Here is an 18598-nt window from a genome sequence, read left to right on the forward strand (position 1 = left end):
AATACCGTTAACTCCGAGGACAGTACGGTATGTATGTAAGAATGGTAAGAAACGGGTCTTTCTGGTACTGATGGATCTACACATCCACCATGCCCTCGCATGTCACATTGTGAAACTCACGCATACGTGCTTGGGGGTGCTTGGGTCCGGCATGGTGTGGGCATTGGTAGAATCCACACTCGCCGGGAACAGGCGATGTCGGTGTTCAAAGTATCCAGGGTGCCCTTCCGGCATGATCTGAGGTGTCGGTCGGCGGACGAGGATGCTACTCAATTTGCTTCCGATTCCATCCTATAATTCACACCGCAGGCTGTGGGTTAGCATCCGTCCGTGTTGATATTCCACAGCCATTCAATCCGACAATCAAGGATCAACATCCCCCTTCACTACCGCCAAAGTCCCAGAGTGGTCAAGCTGGGCTACCGGCAGCATGGGCTCCATTCTCGATGATTCCCCCGAGTGCAGCGAGCGCAAGAATGGATTTGTGGACATGCCCCAGACGGAGCAGGTTGATGAATCCTTCAGGTCATTTAAGCTTGTTGGCCTTGAGTCGGACCATACAATCAGCCTTACGGGCAAGAGAGAGGAAGTCCTGCTCCTGTCGTGGCTCATCGTGCTCCTGCGGACCCGAGAAGACAGCCAGTTCTCGTTTGACTGGAGCCACCGGAATCAGCAAGATGACGTCGCCAATGATTTTGAAACGCGCTCGCTGTCGATGAGTGAGGTTGTGTCGGATTTGCGCAACCTAGTGGGACAAACCGCTACAGACCTTGTTCCTCGCGTCACAGCAGCCACGTCCAGTCCGTACACGGCTGCGACCAACCCTACCTCCCTTCTCTTGAGCACAGGCTCCCTATCCCAAACCTCCACGGAATCCAGAGATGAGGTGAGCAAACCATCCCACAGAACTAGGTGACACAGTAACTAACCATGGCATGCAAAGGGAATCCTCCACCTAGAAACCCGCTTCCACGATGATCGACTCGAGATCCGCCCGGCATGGTGGACTGGAAGTATGCTGCCATACACGATAACGCGATACATCGATAATCTCGTTGAGACGGTCAAACTATGTCTCGCGCATCCCAATACATCCGTTGTGGAGCTCACTCGGCCAACTGAAAGCGACATTGGCGAGATCTGGCGGTGGAATCATCAGCTCCCCACATTTTACGACTTTTGCATGCACGATATGGTTTCCGAACGGGCCCGTAGCTTCCCAGATAAGGTGGCGATATCATCGTGGGATGGCGACCTGACGTACGGCCAGATCGATCAATACTCGACATTCGTGGCTGTATCTCTGCGGGAAATGGGAGTCAAGCTGCATGATGTCCTGCCCGTATGCTTTGAGAAGTCCAAATGGACAATCGTCGCTGTGCTGGCGGTCATGAAATCGGGCGCAACCTTCGTGCTCATGGACCCAACGCTGCCTCTTGCGCGTCTGCAGAACGTGGCGACACAAGTGGGCGCTGAGGCGATGCTGACATCTCGCATGCAGCAGGGTCTGTTAGCATCCATCATACCAAGTGAAAGACAGATTGTCGTGGAGGCAGAGCTGTTCACCGACTTACCCGATGTGCAGGCCATGTCCCCGTTACCGGTCGTTCCGTCATCGGCCTTGATGTATATGATCTTCACCTCGGGCAGCACCGGCACTCCGAAAGGGGTCAAGATCTCCCACGAAACCTATACCAGCAGTGCCATTCCTCGAGCAAAGGCCGTTGGTTACACGGAGGACTCGAGAGTCCTTGACTTTGCTTCCTACGCATTTGATGTTAGCATCGACAGTATGCTGTTGACTTTGGGGAACGGCGGTTGTCTGTGCATCCCTTCGGATGAGGACCGACTGAACGATATCAACCAGGTCATACGCAATATGCGGGTCAACTATGCAGGACTGACCCCGTCGGTGGCTCGCATCTTGGATCCAGACGTGATCTCTTCTCTCAGTGGCCTTGGTCTGGGAGGCGAGGCGGCATCGGCGAGGGATGTGACGGTATGGGGTCAGGACACTCGCATCATCATCGGCTACGGTCCGTGCGAATGCACCATAGGATGCACTGTTAACAGCAGCGCCGCCACGGGCAGGGACTATATCTCCATAGGCCCAGGCAATGGTGCAGCCATCTGGGTGGTCGATCCCAACAACCATGAGCTACTCATGCCGGTCGGCGCCGTAGGTGAGCTACTTGTCGAAGGTCCGATCGTGGGCCAAGGATACCTGAACGACCCCGAGAAAACGGCGACCGCTTTCATTCAAGATCCCCCGTGGCTGATAGCGGGCCACAGGGACTACGAAGGTCGTCGCGGAAGACTGTACAAGACCGGGGATCTGGGAAAATACGACCCAGATGGCACTGGGGGGATCGTCTTTGCCGGGAGGAAAGACACGCAGGTCAAACTGCGTGGACAGCGAGTCGAGCTGGGCGAGATTGAAAGTCAGCTCAGGGCCATCCTGCCCGCGGAAGCCAGCGTCATCGCCGAAGTGATTGTACCCCAAGGATCCGGCGGGCAGCCGACATTGGTGGCGTTTGTCACGATACAGTCTCCAAAGGGACAGGAGAATACCGAAATCCAGTCGGCGCAACTCCCCGACGAGCTGCGCAGTGAGTTATCGAACGCCAATTGCGAGCTGGCGAAGGTGCTGCCGCGATATATGGTACCCACCGCATACATCCCCGTCACCTATATCCCGGTCTTGATTTCCGGCAAGATCGATCGCAAGCGACTTCGACAGTTCGGCACGTCAGTCGACTTGCGACAATTAGAAGATGAAGCCCCAACCGCCGCCTCGAATCGACAACTGAATGAGCTCGAGCAGCGCCTGCGAGATGCATGGTGCCAGGTTTTGAAGCTTGATTCGGACACAATCCGGCTGGACGATAATTTCTTCGCGCTCGGCGGTGACTCCTTGGCCGCTATGAGGCTAGTGTCGGCCTGTAGAGTGACCGGTCTTGATCTGTCCGTCGTCGGCACTTTCAACCATCCAACACTCTCGGAAATGGCCGGTATTGTCCACATCCACGACGCAGAAGCATCGGCGGAGGTCCTGCCATTTTCCATGATCACCCAGGACGTAGACAGCGCGTGTCTCGAGGCATCCCAGGTTTGCGGGTCAAGCCCGGAGAGCATCAAAGATATCTACCCTTGCACACCCACGCAGGAGTCTCTCTTCACCTTTTCCCTCAAATCAAACAAGGCGTACGTTGCTCAGAGAGTCGCCTGTATTCCGTCGCATATCAGTCTCGAAGTCTGGAAAGGCGCATGGCAGGCGGTTGCCGCTGCAAGCCCTATTCTACGCACACGTCTAGCCCAACTCCAAGACCCTGGCCTTCAGCAAGTGGTGTTGGAGGAAAGGGTCGCGTGGAGACATTCGACGGATCTCCAGCAGTACCTCGAGAACGACCGAGATGAGAAGATGAATCTGGGTGAACGACTGGCTCGATATGCGATCATTGACCAGTCAGACGAAGGCAAGCGATACATGGTCTGGACTGTGCACCATGTCCTCTACGACGGATGGTCAGAGCCACAAATTCTCAATCACGTCAACAAGGCGCTGCAGGGCTATCCCGTCGAGCTACAGAGCCAGATGAGAGACTTTGTCAAGTATGTACGTGAGACAGATGAGGTCGCCATGCAAGAGTTCTGGCGACGAGAGTTAAATGGAGCCGTCGGACCTCAATTCCCACGGCTACCTTCCAGAGACTTTCTCCCGACGCCGGACGGCATGCTTGAGCATCAGATACCCCTTGAGACAGGTGCCGGATGGCCATTCACAATGGCTACTTTAATACGCGGGGCGTGGGCGCTCTTAGCGTCCAAGTATACGGGAAGCGACGACGTGGTCTTTGGCGAGACGCTGACGGGTCGCGATATTTCCTTGCCCGGAGTTGAAAACATCATCGGTCCCTTGATTGCGACGGTACCCGTCCGCATCCACGTCCATCGCGCGATCTCCGTGGAAGCATACCTTCAGACTGTTCAGCAAGGCATGCTGGCTCGCACGCCGTATCAGCATATGGGGATGCAATACATTCGCAAGGTCAGCCGAGATGCTCAGTATGCGTGCGAGGCGCCCACCGGTTTAGTCATTCAACCCGAGCCGGAAATGGCTGCTGATGAGCTGGGGTTCCATCAAGGGGATGTCGTGCGTGAAGCGCTTCATTTCAACCCATACCCCCTGATGATTGCCTGCGGAATTCAGAAAGGCGGCTTCCGAATTTGTGCCAGCTTTGATAGCAGCCTGATTGGGGTTGCACAAATGAGGCGCACTCTCCACCAGTTCGAGTTGGTCTGCTCGCAGTTGATCAAAGGCCTTTCCAGGCCAGTCGATGAAATATCATGCCTGCCCGAGGCCGAATTGGATCTGATTTGGGGACGCAACGAGCTTGCCCCACTGTCTTTCGACGCAACCTCAGGGCTGCTGCAAGCTGAAACGCGAGTAAAACAAGGATCAGAGTATCCACCCGTTGCAGTTCCTTGGATCTGTGATCCGCAAAACCCATCGCTTCTGTCCCCCATCGGCTGCATTGGCGAGCTCTGGTTGGAGGGCAACTTTCTCCCCGGCGAGGCCGCCGAATCACCAGCTTGGCTCGTTGCTGGAAGCTCAGCCTGCGGGGGGCGGACAGGAAAAGTGCAGGCAACGGGCGACATAGTTCAGTTACAGGAGGATGGCAAGCTAGTGTTTCTTGGTCGCAAAGAAGATGTCCTGCCGGCGCAAGGACATGCGGTGAACATCGCAGAACTCGAGGCTCACGTCGCCAGACACCTCCCGCCCGCTGTTCAAGCCGTCGCTACCGTTCTTCAATCTGCTGGTGGCTCACAGCATAGTCCGGAGCCTGAGATAGTCGTTCTCGTCGCATACAAGGGCTCCGTAGAAGAGAACGTGGAGCTCTTACCAACAGAGCATGATATCATGACTGATGCCTCGGGCTTCAAGACGACGATTCGTGCCGCGGTCCCCGTCAGCGTTGCTATCGCGCTCAAACGGCTCGACAAATTTATCCGGGACTCCCTTCCATCCTACATGATCCCTTCCACGTTCATTGTGATCGACGAACTCCCAACTGCGACGGGCCAAGTGGACCGCGATTCGCTGAATCAGCTGGCCTCGAGCATTCCTCGGCAGATACTCGTCGAGCTCAGTGGGGGGTTTAAGAGGGCATGGGCACATAATGCAACCCAAACGTCTTTGTCACCGGCGGAGCAGATCCTGCGCTCGTCATGGGCAAAGATTCTTGGCCTCAGTCCGGAGAATATTGACGTCGACGACAACTTTTTCCGACTCGGTGGTGATTCCGTCCTCGCAATGAAGCTGATATCCCATCTTCGCACGCAAGGGCATGGCTTGACCATCGCTGATATCTTCCAGCACATGCGTCTTGGAGACGCGGCCAAGGTCCTGAAGATAGGCCAAGCGTCCACACCCAAGGCCCGGTCATATCAGCCGTTTTCGACGCTGGGCCAGATCCAGGTGGACCAATTCTTGTCCGAGATAGTTCGCCCAAAGCTGGCCAATCGATCATGGTCAATTCAAGATGTATCCCCGGTGACCGATTCTCAAGCACTCGACGTGCGAGCAACCATCCAACCCCCACGAACCTCAATCCAATACACTATGTTGTACCTGGAGCAAGGCGTTGACCGAGATCGACTTTTCCGTGCTTGTGAAGGGCTTGTGGATACTCACGATATTCTGCGCACGGTCTTCGTTGAGCACGACTCGACTCTTTTCCAGGTGGTGGTGAAGACGCTCGACGTCCCGGTGATTACGCATCACGTCGACGGGGACCTTGAGAAATCCGTCACCGACTTGTGCAAAGAACACATTGAGCTGGATTTCAACCTGGGATCCTCCTTCCTCAGAATATTCCATGTCGAAACTAATGATGGCCGTGGGTGCCTCGTCATCGGTCTCTCACATGCGCAGTACGATGGCGTTTCTCTCCCGCGGCTCCTCCGCGATCTGGAAATCCTGTATTTGGGCCAGAAGGTTGACGACTTCGAGCCATTCTCCTCTTATCTGGCCGGTGTCCGGGACGTCCGCGCTCATGCCGATGCGCTGAAATACTGGCGCGGTCTTCTCACTGGCTCCGCAGTGTCCGTGCTAGGCGGGATCTCGGGACAGCCTACAGACAAAGCCATCTTCCACGCCAAGCCCGTTGAGGTCTCCGGAGGCCCCGGAGAGATTACGACGGCAAACCTGCTGACAGCCGCGTGGGCGTTGACGTTAGCTCGTCGACTCCGCACGCGGGATGTGACTTTTGGCGGAGTAACATCCGGGCGCAACGTCGACATCGCCAACGTGGAGAATGTGATGGGTCCATGCTACCAGCTCACTCCCATCCGAGTCCCCTTCCAGTCCCACTGGACGGCGATGGATCTCTTGCAGTTCGTCCAGAAGCAAAGCGGGCAGTCAGCGGCGCATGACTACCTCGGGTTCCGGGCGATCTCCCAGCAGTGCACCCAGTGGCCGTCGGAGGTTACATCCTTTGATTCTCTTGTTCATCATCAAGACTTCGAGGACTTTGACACCATGCCCTTTGCTGGGGGGACCTGCCGAGTTGACATTCTGAATCCCCACGGGGATGCCGCGTATCCCTTGAAGGTTGTCTCGTTTGTTCGAGGCGGGCGGATGCATGTGGGGATGGTAGGAACTGAGAAGGACACGGCGCTGGTGGATGCAGTCTTAGACGAATTGGCTTCAGTCGTTCAAGAACTGGCGACATGTTCGTCGGAACCTCTGAATGTTTGGAGTTGAACTTCGCCGAAGAGGGGACGCGTGACTTCCCGATGTGGTCTAGTCGCAGCCATCCGGGCGGGCTTGGTGCCTTGATGCCTTGCCGTGGTGCAGAAACGTCGGAGTATTGGCACCAGGGAGGATAGTCAATCATTCTGTCTTAAGCATATGTTATCTTTTTAATGTTAATGAGTAACTGAGCTGTCCTTACGTGTCTGCTATGTAGAAGTCAGTGGTCAGTTTGTAGGAATGCAGTGCTACCATGCACCCACACCAGGATTTCGATCCCAAGAAATATATCTGTACCGGATGATGTCCCAGCACGTAGAACTGATGAATACTACTAGTACCATTACCACTATTTTAACTGCCTTGAATGAAAAGCTCACACTGAGCTCAGGATGATAAGGACCACATTTCAAACAAAATCAAAATGCCATTAAAATTCCTAGGTTTATCGAAGTCGAAAATGAAAATGGTGCAAAAGACACCTTACAAAAGAGGCAGGCAGCTGACCGGCGGACAAAAGTGTGAGCGGACTCCTTGCCTTTCTGCCTCCATCCTCCATCCTCCATCCTCTTCTCCTCTTCTCCTCTGCCCTCTCACTCTTCTGCCAACTTGGTTTCTTTTATGTTGCCACCGTTTGATGCATCACATTGGCCCGGTAACTGTCTGACCTCTGCAGCAATTCCTCATGCGACCCGTGATCCACGCATCGTCCATCCTCGATCAAAAAGATGACGTCCGCCTTTCGGATCGTGTGAAGCCGATGGGCGATCGCGATGACCGTAATGCCACGCGCGGCCTTCTCCAGCCCATCCTGGAGGAGTTTTTCCGACTCTGCGTCTAGAGCACTGGTGGATTCGTCGAGAATCAATAGCTTCGGCTTCCGCACTAGCGCCCGAGCGATCGACAATCGTTGTTTCTGACCGCCCGAAAACTGGCTGCCGTTGGGTCCGCAGAGCGTCTGGTACCCGTCGGGCAACGCGTGAATCACCTCGTGGATATTGGCCAGCTTGCACGCGTCTTCGATTTCCTCCGCCGTCGCTTCGTGGCCCGGTCGAGCGCCCAGACCGACGTTGAACGCGATACTGCCCTCGAAGAGAACGCTTTCCTGAGGCACCAGGGCGATCGTGTCGCGGAAAGCCACGCCACGGTGCTTAGTGACGTCAACGCCATCCACCACGATCGCGCCGGATTGCGGCGTGTACAGTCGCTCAACCAGCGAGATAATGGTTGACTTTCCGGCTCCGCTGGGTCCTACCAGGGCGCAGAATTTTCCGGGCCGAATGTCGACACTTAAGCCGTTGAGCACCTTAATGTCCGGTCGCGCTGGGTAGGAGAAATGGACGTCGCGGAGTTGCACGCTGGAGGCCGGGTGGTCCGACATGCCCGGCAGCTTCGTCTCGATAATTGCCTCCGGGTCAGTCTCGTCGGAGGACCCGGGGAGGGAAGAATTCGGAACGCGTCCTTGCATCTTATCCGACCCGATCTCGATGAGGCCCAAGATTCGCGCCATTGCCGCACGAGCGCTAGACAGCTCCGGGGCGAGAGCGAACATCTGACTCCAAAGCAGGGCGCTCACCAACAGGGAAAAAACGACGATGAGGAACTGTGTCTGGGAATAGTTGCCGGCGATGATTTGTTTGGCTCCCCACCAGTAGGCCAACGCATTCACCAGGTTTCCCAAGAAGTAGGTCATCGCTTGCCAGAGGCTGGCCTGTAGGGTCACATTCAGCGTCTCCTTGCGGGGTCCCTTCAGCGACTGGCGATAGGTCTTGAGCGTTGCTTCCTCAAGGGACAAGGAGGCAATCGTTTTAATCGAGGTAATCGCTTCGACGCCGATGTCCACGGACTTGGTATAGGCGTTTTCGTGTCGCTCTTCGAATCGACCCAGTACGTGGAGTTCCATCAGACCCGCTCCCAGGAGAAGGGGAACCAGTGCCAGACAAACCAGGGCGATCCTCCACGCAATGATATGAGTGAGAATGATGGCGGCGACGAGGTTGACGGAAATCGAGAACAAGGTGCCGATGACGGACCCGCTCAGTCCAGCCAATGCGTTGCCATCGCGGGTGATGTAGGAGAGAAGCAACGCCGGGCTGCGGCCCTCGGACTGATGCCACTGAAGATCCTGCTCGAATAGGGAGCGGAAGGATAAAACGCGCACCGTGTACACAATCTTTTCCGAGACCCAGCCAAACCCGGCCCAACTGACCAGGTTCGCGAAGAACTCAATAATGGCCAGGACGAAGAACATCAGCCCGAAGAAGTTGCCGCGCGATCGGATACTGTCGGCAGTGTGACAGGGATTCAGACTCCCGACGGTGTTGCCGAAAATCACGGCCTCGCCTGAGAAGGCACCGCCAACCACGCTGGCGCCAAGAAGGGCCAGGAAGATGGTCAAAAGGTGTGGTCGCAAGGCAGGCGCGTATCCACGCACCAACGCCCACAACGATTTGGATGGCGTCGGGAGCTCGTCCGGCTCTTCTGCTGACTGGACGCCGGTAGCTTCGCTGGCTGGCAAGGCGGTCTGCTCGGCGCACACCGGCATCTTCTCGTTTTCGGTGTCTGTCATGGAGTGCTGGTCCGATTTACTAACGCTCTCGATGCTGACCGTGGTCTCGTTCTTTGCCGGCGCTGATCCCAGGGTTTGCAGGTTAACCAGATCGGCATATGATCCACTCAGAGCCATCAGCGTCGCGTGATCTCCCTGTTCCACGATGTGTCCTTTGTGCATAACGATGATATTGTCGGCATTGGTGATAGTCGACAGCCGGTGGGCGATCGTGATCATCGTGCGGCCGCTGGCAATGTTGGAAATGGCTCGCTGGATCCGCTGCTCGCTGCGAGAATCTAGAGAAGCAGTGGCTTCGTCCAAAATGAGGACTTGAGGATCCTTGACCAGGGCCCGGGCCAGTGCGACACGTTGTTTTTGGCCACCGCTGATTAGCCGTCCACTCGATCCCACCATGGTGCCGTATCCATACTGCAAGGCGCTGATGAAGGTGTCAGCGTCGGCAAGAACCGCCGCCTGCCGGACTAGAGTCACGATCTCGACCAAATCCGCGCCGCGTGCCTCTGCCGCAGCCAACATATCCTTGCCCTCGCGGACTTCCTGTGCCAGGTCGGACAGGTCAGAGCCGATGAGAGTTGTCCTCAGATGAGCATGGTTCGGGTTGCTAGAATTCATCAATCCATGCGCAATATTCTCCAATAGGGATCTATCAAGGAGGGATGGCTCCTGCTGCACTAAACTGAGGAAGCTCCGAAGGTCCCTGGTGTTGAGCTCCCGCAAGTCGTGGCCATCAAAGAAGATATGTCCATCGGTGGGATCGTATAGCCGAGTAACCAGGCCCGCAATGGTTGATTTCCCGCTGCCCGATAGACCGACGATGGCCGTGTGTTGATTGGCTGGTACGCTGAGACTGACTTGATCGAGCACTGTGATTTCGGGTCGGGAGGGATAGGTAAACGAAACGTTCTGGAACTCGAATCCACCTTCGGCTCGTGGCAGACGACGGCCAGAATCCGTCGTGCCATCAATCTGGGGACTGCGATCGATGTCTTCGCGCAATTTTCGGAAAGAGGCAACCGCTGCGGTGAAGAGATGAAGAAAGGGGGCCACCTGACTGAGCAGGAGAGTTGCTGTAATGGTGTTAATGGCGTATCCACAGGACGGAACTGTTGGGGCCCAACTAACCTTCCACCAGGATAAAAATCACGGTGAATATGGCTCCCACGGTCGCGCCTTGGGAGCTGTGCCCCACTGCGTCAGCCACGCGCCGGCTCCCTTGCCAGAAAGCAAGACCGTTGGCCCCGTATGCGATGAAGTATAAGAACCCGGACTGAATGCCCACCGCCGTGGACTTTTTCAGACCCTCCGTTTCGGCTGCCTTGAGTGCGGTGGCAAACTTGTCCTCCAGTCGACTGTTGGCCCCGAATGCCTGCACCACGACGGTGTTGGATAAAGCCTCGGACGCGATGGACGCGGCTGATGCGGCATGATCCGACATGCGGCCGGAATATTTCTCGATATAATGGCTTCCGACAAAAGACATGAGGAAATACGCGGGGATCAAGGAGATGAGCATGGCGGCCAGTCGGTAGTCTTTGATGAAAGCGACGATGTATGCGGTGACGAAGAAGGACAAGCTGGAGAGGCAGATGCCAACCTTCTCCGAGGTGCCCGAGCGGATGGCCTGGATGTCGCCATTCAACCGAGAGGCGATTTCTCCAGGAGGCAAGTCGTCAAAGTAGGATGGTTCCTGCCGCAGTAGGTTCTGCAGGTAGGTCTCCCGTAGTCGTTGTGCCAACCGAGCGCCGTTCAAACTCCAGCAGGTGAGGTGGCAGTAGATCGTCACGACCTGAGCAATTGCCAAATATACAATTATCAGGATCTTGCTGTTGATATCTGACTGGTACTGAGCATCGGAGTCCGAACTATCCGACTCACCACACGTCACACCGTTGAAGTCGTCGAGGAGCTGACCAAATAGAATTCCGATCAGAGGAAACGGGACGCCCGAGGCGATGGCTGACAATATTCCCAGCAACAACCGGCCCAGATCAAGCCTGGAAGGACTACCTGCCAACAGCAAGCTGGGATAGCCCGACAGTTTCTGGGCAAGCTTCATAGTGCTGTCAGTGCGGTTATTCTCTTCCCTCTGGAGAACGTGAAGCTTGTTGACGAAGTTGTGCTCGGGGAGAAACGTCCATGCCAGCGCAGACTAATAGACTGAAGGGAAGTCTTGTCCGCCCCGCCGTGTCGCCTAATTCTAGGTTGGTAGGGAGGCAACAGACCTACTCCGTAATGGCCGAAATGGAGTGATGCCACAGCGGCCTCCCGGCGAGACGGTATCGTTACGTAAAAGTTATCAGATGGGTAACGTTGCCGCTCGGAGAGATCCGCAGTTGATAAAAATTATCAGACTCCACTCGCGTCCTGTGGAAAGTCCGAGGCCGACCGTTCACTCCTGGATCCACTTTAATCAAGCCAAGTGCCTAAGACCGAGCGTACTGGGCTTGTATGGCACACAGGGACGCTGAGCCGACGGTATTGATTTGGTATTTCGTGGGCCCGATACGTGCTAGTAATTACTATACCCAAATGTTGTTTCGACACCTCCCAAACTCGTCCGTTACGCAGTACCGGTACTCGAGATACGCGCACGGTCACCATCTGTATGACGATAGGAAAGTGGTTGAAAATTGCAAAAGCGTCTGTATCACATTGTCCAGCGTGAGTATGGCCTAGTAATCACCGGCTACTCTGGTGGCTGATGCCCCCTGCACAGGTACGGCCAATCTCTGCCACGCATCCCCTTCGCTACCTGCAATAGCTGGCTCATGGCGGGTGGACTGTGTGGTCCGATTCTCGTCCGATGTGGTCTGGTTGCTTGGCTGGGCTTGGAGAGCATGGCCGACTGAAAAGAAAAACCTGTTTGGGAGGTGTAGGAGATTGACTTCTCTCGATTCCCGTGTTGACCCAAAACATATTTCTACCCGCAAGAGGGCCCTATGAACGAAAAGATCGGCGCCTTTTCATATCACCTACTATGTTGTCCTCGTGGCAGAAGAAGTTCTTCGATCCTCCCGAGGCCCCTCCCACAGAGGGCTATTCCAGCCCTACTCGAGACATGGAGGATCGAACCGCGGTCAATGTCAATCATCCCGACCCAAAAGGACCGGCCGAAGAAGTGCATTCGGTGGCCACAGACACCCTGCCCAATGAGGCGGCGCAAGATGGTGTCACCCAGGCCGAAGCCATCACATTAACATGGACCAAGACCTCTCTGGGAGCGGTGTATACGCTGTAAGTACCTCCTTGAATGCTTGTGAAGCCATCGGCGCTGATGATGGGTGCGACAGAATGTGGCTCTTGTACTTCGTGAACGCGTTCCAGTCCTCAATCACCGGAAACCTGTCAGCCTACATAACCAGCGGGTTCGAGGCACATTCTCTGATCCCAGTCATCTACATCGTATCCAGCGTCATGTCTGCAGCAACCTATATGCCGCTGGCGAAAATCCTGAACTTGTGGGATCGTTCGATTGGCTTCTTGCTCATGGCAGCATTTGCGACCCTGGGCCTGATATTGTCGGCAACCTGCAGCGATATTTATACCTACTGCGCCTCTCAGGTAAATTCCAAGAAACTCTCGACGATACAACGAAATGCTCACCGTTTGAAGGTCTTTTATAGTGTCGGTTTTGCGGGCATGATCTTCAGCATCGATGTCATCACGGCCGATACATCCTCCCTGCGTGATCGAGGCCTTGCCTATGCCTTCACATCGTCTCCCTATATCATTACCGCGTACGCTGGTTCGGCAGCCTCGGAGCACTTCTATCAGTCGAACTGGCGTTGGGCGTACGGATGCTTTGCCATTGTGCTACCAGTCGTGGCCTTACCTATGTTTGCCCTCCTGCGGTTCCATCGCCATAAGGCCAAGAAGTGCAGCCTCCTGAAGCCGAAACCTCCCAGCGGTCGGACTTGGATACAGAGCATAATCCATTACATTGTTGAGTTTGATCGTGAGTTTCTTTCATTATTTACGACAAGACCTCTCGCTGACCAAATATGAAAAGTACTGGGTACGTTTTTGCTGGCTGCCGGTCTCGTCCTCTTTTTGCTTCCCTTCACGATCGCGGGCTCTGCGGCCGATGGCTGGAAGTCGGCACACATCATCGTCATGCTCGTTCTCGGACTTGCTTGCCTGGTCGCCTTTGGCTTAACCGAGCGTTTCTTCGCCCCGGTTCCCTTTCTTCCTTGGAAGCTGCTGATCTCCCGGACCGTTTTGGGAGCCTGCATGGTAGACGTCTGCTACCAGGTGGCGTACTACTGCTGGTTCGATTATTTTACTTCATACTTGCAAGTGGTATACGGCGTGGGGATCGCCACCGCTGGGTACATAACCAGTATCTTCGACGTGGTTTCTGGTGTGTGGTTGTTTTGTGTTGGTCTGGCCATCAAGAAAAGCGCACGCTTCCGCTGGCTGCTCCTGGGAGCCGTCCCTCTTTATCTCCTTGGCGAAGGCTTGATGATCTACTTCCGGCAGCCTCATTGGTCAGTAGGCTATACTATCATGTGTCAGGTCTTCATTGCCTTTGCTGGTGGAACTATGATCATTTGCCAACAGGTGGCTGTGCAGTCAGTCAGCGATCACAACAACCTCGCGTCTTCCCTGGCATTCCTCAACGTCTTCGGCTCCATGGGAGGGGCTGTGGGTAGCAGTATCTCGGGTGCCATCTGGACCCATACCTTACCTGGCGCTTTGCGACGGCTGCTCCCCGAGTCTGCTAAGGCGGACTGGGAGACGATCTACGATTCACTTGACGTTCAACTGGGCTACGAGCGCGGAACGCCGATTCGACATGCTATTGCTCTGGCATACGGCGTCGCGCAGCGCAACATGTTAATTGCCGGAACGGCGATCATGGCTTTATCTTTGATTTGGATGTTCGTCATCAGAGATATTAAACTGAACAATGCTCAGACCAAGGGTGTTTTGTTTTGAAAAATCTTTAATCGCGTGGACGAGCTTTGATGGCAATATTCATCCTGTGGTGAGGTGGTGGAAACCGTCGTAGATGGACTTCCAGTTCCTGGAAGATATTGGAAAGATACATGGTAGCCCCAAGGGGGTGGGGGTAGAGGATAGTAGCTATAAGGTGTGGGATCTCATAGCCGGAGGGGACTGACAGTAATGGATTCCCTGTTATATAATTTAATTTTCCAATGAGGTATCTAGAGTGCGGAAGGAACAGCCAAAAAAAAAGTAAGACACCCGGAACTAGCTGTTTTGAACTTGCCACAGTCGAGATGTGAAGAAACCTGTAGAGCTGATGATGTAGGCATTTTTCTCATTATTATTAGCTCGACAAAAGAAGAATGAACATGCGGCCTTCATCGCGAGAAATGAGCCTTTACCCTTTCTTATTTCTCTTTAGTTCCTCATGCTCATATTAGTTAATGTGATAGTGCTGCAAACCTACACCTGGAAGTCTTGACAACCTGTCAGCTCTTCTCAGGCTTAAAAGCGCCAATCTCCGCTCATTCCAAGTGAAGGAAACATTGTACCTTTCTGTAGTCATCTAATATTCTAGGTAGTTACTCGCCGGCCTTTCAACGACAGGAATTTCATGCTTAGAGATTGACGTAACACCCGATTGGTGCGGATATTTCGGATGAATATCCGGATCCAATCGGACCAGTAGACAGGATGTTGGCCTCAGGCAACCGGGGACAGACCATTAACTGACCATGTATCGGACTCACAAATCGCGTATTGACACAAGCCTGGGAAAACAATAAAAACTATTCCGTTGCTTCCTGCTATATAGGGCGGTCAGGAAGTTCAAAAGGCGAAGGCCTAGGTGGTGGAAGACCAGTTTAATGCTGGGCATACTTAATGAAAAGCGATTAAAAGGACCTTCCTCGATTTACGATTATATGAGGCAGGAACAATAGTCGACTTGTTCAGTGATTAATGAATTGGTCCTGAGCTACCGGAGTCAGCATATCAGTGATCCTCGAGTGCGGAAAAAGGAGAAACGAATCGAAGGCTGCCACGATGACGTTAACCTCGAGCATGGAGTATCTGTCCTGCTGCAGGTCAATATGGCCATCTGCTTGCTGCAGTGGTCGGTGCATTGGCACAGGGCCTCGGCCCGCCAAGGTGGAGAGAGCCAATTGCACAAGGGCGTCGATCGCATCGGTTTCATAGGGTAGACATGTTATTATCTGCGGGGTAGGTTACGTTGCAGATTGAAACCCTGGAACAATTTTCCAATAGTCCCCAGGATCCAGGGTCGACGTGGAATTGAAGACAGCATTAATGGCTACAATCCCTGCCCCGCGAATGACGAGCTTCTGAGTAGTGGATGCGGGCGGCGCCACTAATGAGCTGAGAATGAAGATCAGTTACACCCTCAGCCTTTGCTACAGCTCAAATGGCTGGCTTGGTTGCCACTTTGAGGGGAAGATCTTCTACATGCATGACTCGGAGCTAGGGAACAAGAGTTTATAAAAAGAGCGAAGGTCCCGTGCGATAGAAAGGCCTAAATTTGTAAACCCAGCTGCGACAGCTATTGTCACTATGCTACAAAGTATCTTCCATCGTGCGGGATGGGTGACAGAAGGTCACCTCGCCTTGGACGTTCCTTGGGCCCCAAATCCTCTTACTATTGCTCTTAGTTTGCTCTTACTTCATGTACTTGGGGTAGTAGTGTATCGAGGTGAGGACATCTCATGATAAATACGGTTGCGTTAAGCTTACTGTGGCTAGTTTATTTTAGCCCTCTCGCCAAATTTCCGGGACCTACCATGGCGAGTGAGTGTTGATCTTAATAGCCGAGTAAGGTCTTTACTCTTCATTTTGTCTAACGATGTTAGGTCTAACAACATGTTACATGGCCTACTATGACCTCTTCTACGACGGCTATTTTTTCAAAAAGGTTCAGGATCTTCATCACCAATATGGTATGCAAACACCTGTTTGACTGAGAGCCTAACTGACTTTATTATTTCAGGGCCCATAGTTCGCATCAATCCAAACGAAGTACACATCAGCGACCCCGAGTTTATTAAAGTCCTTTTCACTGGCAATGTCCAGAAGAGAGACAAGGGCAAGTGGATTGGACGAATGCTTGGCCGTATGTTCATTTTGCCGCCCCTATTTCTTATTGCTTGCAGAAAATAATCATCCAAGTTCCCCAATCCGTTGCATCTGCAACTGGCCACGAACTCCATCGCCGGCGGCGTGCCGCGATGCAACGATTCTTCTCCAAGTCTAGTCTTCGACACCTGGAACCGGTAATTCAGCGTTCTCTGAAAGGTTTGATTCATTACCTACAGGAGAGTGGGCAAAAAGGCGCTATCCTAAACATGAACGTCCTCTGTAAGGCAGCTACCTGTGACATCATAACCGAGTATGCCTTCGGGACGTCGACCAACTTTCTACATCGAGACGATTTAAACGTGGCGTTTTACAAGTCCCTCGATGCCAACTTTCACAATGCGTGGTACATGGCCTACTTTCCATGGGTGAGCCCCATGCTACAAAGTGTGCCGCCATCTATTATGGGGATTGTATACCCCGGACTGAAGTCGTTGTGGTTAATGCATCGGGTGAGAACTTTGATCCGACTTCCTGGCCTGGTGCTAATAAAGTATAGCAATGGGCGAAGCGTATTGAAGAAATTCGAAAGGAAGTTAACACACACAGTGATCCAGATGCCAGCGTTTTCCACGGCATACTCACCAGCAATCTCCCACCACAAGAGAAGTCTACGTGGAGGCTGCAACAGGAAGCACAAGTAATTGTTCAAGCGGGACAAGACACGACTGGTGAGCAACTATTCTCTAAGCTGAGGGATGAACGACGCCTGTTATGGGTTCTAATCATCAATAGCCAACTCTGTTGCATTCATAACATATATCTTGCTTGACAATCCGGATATCTGTCACAAGCTTAAGGCAGAGCTGGAGGGCGCACTTCCGGACCCTGATCAGGACCCTCCTGCCGCGGTGGTCGAGAATCTGCCGTATCTCAAGGCCATTATTCAAGAAACACTCCGACTATATCCCTCTGCCGTTGTGCGGCAGACCCGTGTGGCACCGGATACGGATATTGTATATGCCAATCCTAATACGGGCGAAAAATGGGTCATCCCAGCTGGAGTTCCCATGACAATGGCCCCATTGCCAGTTCATATGAATCAGCAGTACTTCCCGGAACCAAAAAAGTTTAATCCCAACCGTTGGCTAGAGAATCCCTTCCTGGATCAATATTTATTGACGTTCTCAAAAGGGACGAGGGCATGTATCGGGTATGATATGCTTCTTCCCTGTGCGTGTTGAGCTATTCTAAGAGCTATTACAGGATCGATCTTGCATACAAGGAGTTGTTTATGCTCGTGGCCGGAATATTCCGTAAGTACGACAGGTACGATGGATCCGGGAGACAGAAAGTCCCGACTCTTGAGCTATATGATACGATATCTGAGCGCGATGTTGAACCGAGTCGAGACTTTATCATCTCTTTTCCTCAAAAGAAGAGCAAGGGAGTTAGGGTCAAGGTTAGACAGTGATGCTAATCGGGGTCTTGCGAATTGGCTATTTTATCGGTCCATCAGATGCGAAAATGACAGCATATGTGAAAATGCCGGTATATATTTGATTGTATTAGTCTCTAACCTGCTAGCCTATGAGGTGGCCCAGCAAGCGCTGGCAGTTGAGAACTAAATCTTGAACTTTCGACTCAGGTGTTAGTGTCTGCACATTAATCCAATAAAACATAATCTCTGTGTTCCAGATATGGTATTCCTAAAGGCAAAGGCTTAAATCTCCAATAATAGGATATTCCCATTGGTGTCTGCTGCCTCGCTTTTTTGTACATGAACAGAGTGCACAACTCACCAGCGGCGATTTTGCCAGTGTTCAGGCAACCACTCCGAGGAGAGCTTTTCAAAGATAAGAAGTAAAGTATATCAGGCTTTGATCTGGATATGATGACTCTTGCCACAGAGCCACCTTGAAGGAGTGACATGGGCAACGAGCTCCTGATAATCGGATGTTATCGACATATCTTGCAGCAGGATTCAACTTCAAGATGCTCCAAACCTTCATTTAACCAGAAAAGGACAGTATCATAAAGAAGGCCATAGTCTTACGCCACTTGGAAGCAGATCAACGGCGGCCTTGGCCATACCCCTGAAGTTTCTGTCAGCACAACTGTAACTAAAATGGGAGAGGTAAAAAGCGTACCATGAGGCCTGATATCCTGCTCCACCAGCACCGTAATTGTGGATTACTATCGTTCCATATATTCTCTCTATCCCACAGGCCCTG

The 18598-nt window shown here is 53.2% G+C and overlaps 4 protein-coding genes across 4 annotated transcripts; 3 read left to right on the forward strand and 1 right to left on the reverse strand.

Annotated features, from left to right (window-relative positions):
- Nucleotides 1-463: 463 nt before the first annotated feature.
- Nucleotides 464-6745, forward strand: sidD (nonribosomal peptide synthase SidD; the record flags this gene model as incomplete). The annotated part of the gene is made up of 2 exons (XM_024846084.1): nucleotides 464-886; nucleotides 944-6745. Coding segments are annotated over exons 1-2 (6198 nt in total), but the record flags the coding sequence as incomplete, so codon positions are not given.
- A 605-nt stretch (nucleotides 6746-7350) lies between these two features.
- Nucleotides 7351-11382, reverse strand: P170DRAFT_395022 (ABC transporter ATP-binding protein; the record flags this gene model as incomplete). Its single annotated transcript, XM_024846085.1, has 2 exons — nucleotides 7351-10393; nucleotides 10449-11382. 2 exons carry the CDS (start codon nucleotides 11380-11382, stop codon nucleotides 7374-7376), a joined length of 3954 nt encoding a protein of 1317 aa, XP_024698756.1. The 3' UTR covers nucleotides 7351-7373.
- Nucleotides 11383-12252: 870 nt separating this feature from the next.
- Nucleotides 12253-14484, forward strand: mirD (putative MFS siderophore iron transporter). Its single transcript, XM_024847283.1, has 4 exons — nucleotides 12253-12560; nucleotides 12617-12887; nucleotides 12939-13281; nucleotides 13336-14484. The coding sequence occupies exons 1-4, from the start codon at nucleotides 12304-12306 to the stop codon at nucleotides 14262-14264; spliced, it is 1800 nt and encodes a 599-aa protein (XP_024698757.1). The 5' UTR covers nucleotides 12253-12303; the 3' UTR covers nucleotides 14265-14484.
- A 1513-nt stretch (nucleotides 14485-15997) lies between these two features.
- Nucleotides 15998-17838, forward strand: P170DRAFT_486396 (cytochrome P450; the record flags this gene model as incomplete). Its single annotated transcript, XM_024853933.1, has 7 exons — nucleotides 15998-16079; nucleotides 16142-16228; nucleotides 16279-16401; nucleotides 16656-16876; nucleotides 16924-17095; nucleotides 17160-17577; nucleotides 17631-17838. The coding sequence occupies 7 exons, from the start codon at nucleotides 15998-16000 to the stop codon at nucleotides 17836-17838; spliced, it is 1311 nt and encodes a 436-aa protein (XP_024698758.1).
- Nucleotides 17839-18598: the final 760 nt, after the last annotated feature.

The sequence above is a fragment of the Aspergillus steynii genome, assembly GCF_002849105.1.
Source record: "Aspergillus steynii IBT 23096 chromosome Unknown P170scaffold_11, whole genome shotgun sequence".
In the NCBI taxonomy this organism is placed as follows: Eukaryota; Fungi; Ascomycota; class Eurotiomycetes; order Eurotiales; family Aspergillaceae; genus Aspergillus; species Aspergillus steynii.